Source organism: Cynara cardunculus (genome assembly GCF_001531365.2).
Source record: "Cynara cardunculus var. scolymus isolate 2C chromosome LG 8, CcrdV1, whole genome shotgun sequence".
Taxonomy (NCBI): domain Eukaryota; kingdom Viridiplantae; phylum Streptophyta; class Magnoliopsida; order Asterales; family Asteraceae; genus Cynara; species Cynara cardunculus.
The window spans coordinates 8,814,899-8,823,434 of record NC_037535.1 but is presented as its reverse complement, the minus strand read 5'-3'; the positions used below and the strand labels follow the sequence as shown (position 1 = coordinate 8,823,434).

At 36.8% G+C, this 8,536-nt stretch overlaps 1 protein-coding gene across 1 annotated transcript in view; it reads left to right on the top strand.

Annotated features, from left to right (window-relative positions):
• The first annotated feature begins 1,820 nt into the window (after positions 1-1,820).
• Positions 1,821-8,536, top strand: part of LOC112516165 (calcium-dependent protein kinase SK5-like) — a 64,567-nt gene continuing 57,851 nt past the window's right edge. Inside the window, 6 exon segments of the mRNA XM_025123187.1 lie at positions 1,821-1,931; positions 2,639-2,769; positions 2,771-2,797; positions 2,799-2,853; positions 3,303-3,400; positions 4,961-5,066. Of these exon segments, the coding sequence (XP_024978955.1) occupies positions 1,821-1,931; positions 2,639-2,769; positions 2,771-2,797; positions 2,799-2,853; positions 3,303-3,400; positions 4,961-5,066 (528 nt within the window).

Sequence of the window (8,536 nt, the reverse complement as noted above, 5' to 3'; positions counted from 1 at the left end):
TAACATAGAACCTAGATACATGCCATGAAAAACCAATGTTTGGTTTAAGGTCTGGTTTGGATTTGGATTTGGATTTGGTTAGATCATAGATCAACAACCAAATGTTTGATGTAGCAAATGTTTGTTCTTGAAGATGACTAGGATGGAGTAGAAGTTGATTTTAATGTTGAGTGTTATTGTTTTGAGTGCACTAAACAGCAGCAAGGTGCAACCTTGGTTTACAGACTTTGTAGGCTCAAAATTGGTAGCTAAAGGGACTGTTTTATGTGTAAAAATCATAAACTAAAGGGGATTTTTTCTGGCTAAAAATCAGTAGCTACGGGGCTGCTTTCTGGCGAAATCGGCAGCTAAAGAAGCTGTTCCCCGTGGATGAAAAAATTAGCAACTAAATGGCGGTTTTGTGGCTAAAAATCAACAGCTAAAGAAGCTATTTGGTAGATAAAAAAATCAGCAACTATAGGGACTGTTTTGGGCCTTGTTTAGAGCTGTCCTAGGGGGCTCTTTACAGATGTTTTGGGAAGCATTTAGGACATGTTTGGAGGGTCATTTACACCTGTCTTGAAAGGGAGTTATTTACAAATGTTTTGGAAAGCAAGGCAACTAAATGGACTGTTTTAGGGGTTGTTTAAGCTGTCCTATGGGGCTATTGACCAATGTTTTGAAATGAAACTTGGGCTTGTTTAAAGGGTAGTTTACACCTGTCGTGGGAGGGGCTGAATCCTAGATTAGAATAAAAATATGAATCAATTATGTGTGCTATATTTATGACGTTGCTTAATTGTCCCTCTGTCTTTGTGCAACGCCTAATTAGAATTTGTTAGGATCAAACGCTTACCCACTACACCAAAATCAATTTCCTTGGTGAAGGCACAACCTTATTTCTCTTATAGCGTAGCAGCCAGCGCCACGTTTCGATTTAGGAAGATGTTGGAACCGTGACCAACAATCCCCCCCAACATCTGCCGGTACTAATAAGAGCTTCGTTAGAAGTCAATGGCCGCGCAACATGCCTTTATCATAATTATGCACTACTTGCATATTACGCACACCATGGGATTCGAACCCGTGACCTGCTCTGATACCAATTGTTAGGATCAAGCGCTTACCCACTACACCAAAAGCAATTGCCTTGGTGAAGGCGCAACCTTATTTCCCTTATAGCATAGCAGCCAGCGCCACATTTCGATTTAGGAAGATGCTGGAACCATGACCAACATAATTACCTTACGAATCTCAAAATTATGGCTATGACAGATAAATGCACATCCTTTTAGAGTGTCATTTGCCTTGTTGTGCTCCACTCTGAATGTGCTTGCCAGATTGAAGTTTCTTGATCATTCGATGGATTGAAGTTTGAAGTTTACCCGAATGTGGGTTTACTTGATCATGCTTCAATTTTAGACAAAAGTGATTGACTTTTTGGTCATTGTACTTGACCGATAGGAACAACTGAACTGCCTTGCAAACATTAGCTATGAAACCAGAAATCATTCCGAGTAGGAGGAGGCTTGGTTTATGCGTCCATCACATCTATTCATGTAAATTTACTCTTCTCGTTCTTTATGCGTCCATATCACTTACATTTTTTGTACAGGAGGTGAAAAATGATTAAAATGGCTATGTATGTGATCTTCGTGTGGATTCGAAGGAGTTTGTACAGGAGAAGGTGTTCATAATTCGTAGTTGGGATTTGCTTGAATAGGGGGTTTTCTTTTATTTGATTTTGGGGTTTGCACACCAACTATTTTCTTTTCTGGCTGCAGGTTATTGCAACAAAACTTTCAAACGAAGAAATTTCTGGCTTGAAACAAATGTTTAAGATGATAGATACAGACAACAGTGGGTACATTAGTTTTGAAGAACTCAAGGATGGACTTAGTAGTTTTGGTGCTAATCTTGAAGAATCGGAAATTCATGATCTTATGCAAGCGGTAAGTATCGTCTTAGATACCATCATTTAGAACTTCATTCACTTTTATTTCGTCAAAAACGCATATGAAGCATTCCTTCCGTCCCATGAAAATTGCAACTTTCGACTCGACAAATATTTTAAGAAAGGTTTTCAACCACTAACCAGTTGTCCAAAAGACCCTTCAACAAAATAAAGCAATATTGTTGTTAAAAAACAACTAGGATTAATTATTTGTGGACATTACTATAATAAAATACGTAGTTCTTGCTTAGGGGCTGTTTGGTTGGTTTTCGATCAAGTCCTGTATTAATTTGTCTGTATAAATTGAAGTAGTTTTTGTTTGGGAGGGATTTTTTTCATAGATGGAATGAACATGTTTTTTAATTGGGTTGGGCAGGTATGAAAAAAAACATGGCTTTATGCATAAAGCTCCATCTAGAAGCTTACTGAATAAGTCACTTTCTGTATCATTAAGCCACTATGAAACAGTCTTGTACACCAGACCAAATAAGCTACAAGTCCGATTAAGCTCTCTAAGCTACTAACAAACAAGCTTTTAGATAGCGAAAAAGGACAATTTCCCAGCAATAGGCCGAAAAATGGGTAAATTTCCATGGGAGCTTCCATCCAAAATCTTTATAGTTATAGGATATATTCTCATGTTCTGTATATATTGTGCATTACTTTCACGTTCGTTAATGCATCTTTCCGCCATGAAAACTATAGGCGGATATCGACAAAAATGGTGCCATCGACTATGAAGAATTTGTAGCTGCAACCTTGCATTTTAACAAAGTGGATAACGAAGATAGTCTATATGCTGCTTTTTCGTATTTTGACAAAGATGGCAGTGGTTATAACCGTGAATGAAATCCAACAATCTTGCAGGAATAGACAATGCACAAATGGAAGAAATTATGAAAGAAGCTGATCAAAACAATGTAAGTTTTCACGATATGCATCCAGCTCTCACATGCATAGGGACCTTAAACCTGAGAATTTTCTATTTGTCGATAAGAATGAAGATTCACTTATGAAAACCATAGATTTTGGGTTCTCAATTTTTTTAAGCCAGATACCTTTTCAAATCATATATTTATCTCGAAACTATAAATGCTTCTATGAATTTATCTTGCTCATTTTTATCAAATCTTGATCATAGTAGGACTGTTCTATAATCTGGTTTGAATTTTGTTAGATCTTCAGAAAATATTTTCTAAATGGGTTTTCACATTATAACATACATGTGCAATATTAGTCACTCTAGCACATGTTCCATTTTCCTCTGTTGTATAACACTTTTGTTTTATCCATGAATATTTGTTTCTTGTCATCTTGTGTACAATCAATTTTTGGCATTTCCGTGGCTAATTTATTATCTATTATGCAGGACAAGTTTTTACAGATGTGGTGTGAAGCCCTTATTATGTTGCACCAGAAGTTTTGCTTAAAAATTATGGTCCAGAAGCCGATAACTGGAGTTCTGGTGTGATCATTTATATTCTTCTTTGTGGGGTACCTCCATTTTGTGTAGGTGAGACAAAACATAGTATAACTTTGCAATATTATCTCCCCTCTGGTTGATTGTGAATAATCCACCTTTCTATTTTCTTTGTCTACAAATTCCGAGGAAGATATATTCGAAGAGGTTTTGCATGGTAAACTTGACTTCAGTGTAAATCCATGGCCTAATGTATTTGAAAGTGCTAAAGAACTTATTAGAAAAATTCTTGTTAGCGACCCAAAAAAGCGGATAACTGCTCATGAAGTTCTTTCTAAGTTTCTCTTCTTCGTTTCGCTCACGGATAACAATTTCCAAAGAGAAGTAGTAATTAGTAGAATTAATCCCTTCATCATTTTTTATCGGGTTTCCTCTTATTTTCTTGCTTCTCATTCCAGCTTTTGTCCTCACTGCTGTAGATTGGATCAACCTTGATGGTGTTGCTCCAGATAAGCCTCTTTTGATTATGCAATCTTTGCTTGCCTCACTCGGTTTTATGCCATGAACAAACTTAAGAAAATGGCTCTTAGTTACCAACAGCTTAGTTACCAAATATCATGTTTTTCCATTCACGTGTACGGTGTACAATTATTTATTCATTCGATCTTGCTAATACACCATATTGACCTTCAACTTTATATATTAGTTGACTTGCAAATTAATCACACAAACTCATGATTCAAGACTAAACTAATGTTTCATAATTGTGATTCACCCGCGCCGCATTGCGCGGGTACACTACTAGTATATATATATATACAAGAGATAAGATCAAGGAGATACTTACTATTATCTTGTTAAAAGAAAAAGGCAGTGGCGGTGGGTGTGTTCTTGAGAAAGAAATTTCTGCATAAAAGTGATTTGAAGATTCTATGACTATTTGAAGTAGTTGCTGTGTGATTAATCTTCAAATCTGTGCATACAAGGTGAGTTTTGTTATTAAAATTCTTATGTGTTGATATTTGAAATATATGGATTTCAGTGGATGATTTTACAGATAAAAAGGGAAACTGTTTTAACAATTGAGTTGAGTTTATGAATTTGGGTTTTGAATTTTTTTTAAACATAAAGAAGATTCTGCGTCATTTAAACAGTTGAAGGTGATATCCAAATTTTTGAGGATTAAAGAGTTTTGAGTTTGGAAAATTATATTAAAGAACTATTGGTTCTTGAGTTTCATGTTTTGGTATAAAACTGGTTTGGAACTAATATTGGTTAAAACTATAGATGATATTCCCTCAGGACGGTTGTGACTTCGCTCTATCTTGATTGGAAATAATCTATAGATTTTAATGAAGAAATAAGAGTGACATATCAAAGAGAGGTGCACCTTGGGATAAGGGTGGCATATCAAGGAGAGATGTACCTTAGGATAAGGGTGACATATCAAGGAAAGGTGTACCTTCAGATATAAGGGTGACATATCAAGGAAGTGTACCTTTGGATATAAGGGTGACATTTGTATGTGTGATTATCATTATAGCTCTTACTGTTATATCCTTTAAGATTGCAATGGTTTTGAGTTCTTATTTCTTTGTGATTTGAAGACTCTGGAATGTTGCTCTTATTGGAAATAATAGTAATGGTGTTATTGAGAAAGGGAAAATTGGCTTATGCCCAGATGTGATAATCAGATCTTGGTTGTCACCTGAGGTAATGAATATGTGATTATTTGTTATATATGATTATGTGATAGCATGATAAATTAATACATTTAATCATGCTAGTATATGAAAATGTGCATAATGTAGATGCATGAAGGAGATTATGTGTATATGTTGATGCACATGTTTGTATATATATATGTGTGCTATGCAAGCATGTATGTGGATGTGTGCATGAGTGTGTATATATGTGTATGTGTGTGTGAGAGAGGTGAGTGTACGCATGTGGGGAGGAGGCTGTGTTGGCTGACCTCTCTAGTTTTAGAAAGGTATAAAAGAAGGGTTTGACCTCCATTACATCTCTTGCCATCTTTGAAATAAGTTTGAGCGATTTAAAGAGAGTGGTTGACCAGATTTTCTTATTTTGAATTACAAGAAGATTGGTTTCAAAAAGGTGAGTGGTTTAAACTGCTTTAGACTATTCATAACTGAATAATTGATTGTAGAACTCTATTCTTGATTTAAAAGTTTAACCTTTGAACTGTTGTTCGGAATAGGCTTAAACCGGCCAAGAGTCAGACGGTTTAGCCATAAACCGGACAAGGGCTGGGCGATTTAAGCCCTAAACCGGATAAGGCATGAACGATTTATAAATAAACCGCTTGATGAGTGTTGTCCGGATTAGACTTAAACCAGTCAAGAGTCAAGCGACTTAGTCTTAAACCGGTCAAGAGTCAAGCGATTTAATCTTAAACCGGACAAGAGTTGAGCGATTTATAAATATTGAGTTTGTTAAATATTTTGAACGGAGAAGTATGAATACGACCATGTGTTGGCCGGATTATTTTAAATCGGACAAGCCTTGGGCGATGTGTTGTCCGGATTTGTTATCCAGACAAAAGTATTGAAATTCTCTTAAGTGTTAAATCGGACAGGCTTTGGACGATGTGTTGTCCGGATTTGGTAAATCGGCCAAGACTTGACCAAATCTGTCACACCCCGCTAAAGCGGAAACACGAGGTGTAACAAGTAAGCATATCATAGCACCAATTAATAGATAACACCATTAAAGTACATAATCCAGAAGTTTACAAGTCCATAACCAAACTGTTCTCGATGAAGACAACATCATTTACAAAAAGAGGTTTCTAAAACTTGTGAACAGGTGTTATCACAAAAGTGCTTCCAAAACTTCCATTCTTACTTATTTTTCTGAAAAGCATGAAAAATAAAACGACGTCAACTACAAAGAGTTGGTGAGTTCACGGGTTTTCATATGCACAAAATATTTACAATGCATAAATCACTTCTTGCAAACTAATACATAAACTTGCACAAGAAAAATGTAAATTTCTAACGATGTTTAAAACTTGAGACGCTACTGAGCCTTACCTNCGCTCACTTAGGTACCACGGTTCGTATCAGTACTACTTCAGCGGTGGCCCGTTCACACACATGAGTAGACTATTAAACATAGGTAATGTGCACCCGTTTTTGGGTGAGACTGTCAACACAATAGCGGCTATCCACAATTACCACGGCCCGGGAACGTGCCCGAGTTAACTGGTAGCATTTACGGAAGAGAACTTTTTAAAATATACTCTAAAGTATGTAACACCCCATATCACACATTGCAGGTAACATATACTTCATACGAAAGAAATACATGTTTATACACCACTTAGGTCCCACAGTACAAGAATCTATGTTGGACCCCATAATTCATAAGTGTAAAAGTAATGAAGAACAATAAGTGATGAAGAACCAGAAGACCGATGAAGTCGTTAAGGAAAAATTGACCAAGTCTGAAGAACAACCAGAGGGTCGATGAATCGACCAAAGATGCGATGGAAAGAGCATCTTCATCACCCCTCTGGTCAACAATACTTAGAGTTTTCTTCAACAATTCAACCAGAGGCATACGATGAAGATATAAAGATAAGGTTGAATCATCATCCCATGGAAGACAGCTGGAGATAACTAATCGACAGCTGGATTTSAAGTTTATCTTAATTTATAGCTTATCCATAGTTTAGATAAACTCCGTCTGTTAGTAGAAGATTAGCTAAATAGTCTCACCAAATAGTTATCTTCTAATTAGCCTACTAGTATAAATAGGTGATTATGCCTATTGTATTAAACGTCGCTTTTACATTTCTTATTAATATAGAATAAAGTGAAATTATTGGCACTCAAGATTGTTCTTTGAATGTTTATACATTGTTCTTGAGTGTTCATCATTTTGTTCATTAAAACACTATAATTTAGTTATCCTTAACTTGATTATTAGAGTTATTGAGAGATATGGGATCAACAATTGGTATCAGAGCGAATTGATTATTTTTCCAATCAAACGATCATCCAAAATCTCTCAATTCACATTTTTCACGAAAACAACTTCACCAAAAACGTAAATTCCTCTCTTTTCATATCTCCAATGGCCAACTGGAATTCTGCGTATAGTGTTGGCTCCCTCACCAAGCCTCCAACTCTTCAACGAGAAGAGTACCCACAATGGAGAATAAGAATGGTAAACTTCTTGGAAGGGATGGACAAAAACCTTCTGAGATCCTGTCACTTTTGGAGACAATAGCAAGGGAACCATCAAGGGATACAGAACTCTCATCAAAGGCAACATCTCCATCAGCAAAGTGGCTTATGTTGAAGGTTTGAAGCAGAACTTACTAAGCATAAGCCAGTTCTGCGACAAGGGTCTTGAAGTCAGGTTCCGCAAAGGTTTCTGTATCATAGAGACAAAGCCCGATCAAACCATTATCAAGGCCAAGAGAGAAGGGAATCTCTATCTTCTGGATTTTCAATCCTTTGAGGGACAAGACACCCTTCGCCTTGTAACTCATAAGAGTGATGAAAATTGGCTATGGCACCAGAAGTTCTCACACCTGAATTTTGATGTCTTAAGAAAGCTAGCCAAACAGAAGCTGATCAAGGGGATTCCTGATCTCAACTTTGAAAAAGATCATCTATGCTCATCCTGTGAGATGGGAAAGCTAAAACGGGCCTCTCACCGAACAAAGTCAGAAACCACCTGCACCAAGCCCTTGGATATGATCCATATTGATCCATGTTGATGAATACTCTAGATACACCTGGGTTGAGTTTGTAAAGAAAAAAAACAGATGTTCCTGACCTACTCATTGGAGTGATGAAAAGGCTCCAAGTCCTTCTACAACGAAAACTCATTAAAGTTAGAAGCGACAATGGAACTGAATTCAAAAATGCCAGAATCAATGAATACCTCATTAGTGAAGGCATTACACAAAACTTTTCAGCAGCGAGAACTCCACAACAGAATGGAGTGATGGAACGAAGGAACAGAACCCTCGTGGAAACAGCAAGGACCATGCTTGCTTCATCGGAGTTACCCATCACATTCTGGGCTGAAGCTATTTCCACTGCCTGCTTCACCCAGAATCGATCAATCATCAACAAGAGGCACCAGAAGACACCTTATGAGCTCATCAACCAAAGAAGACCAAATGTCAAATATTTTCATGTCTT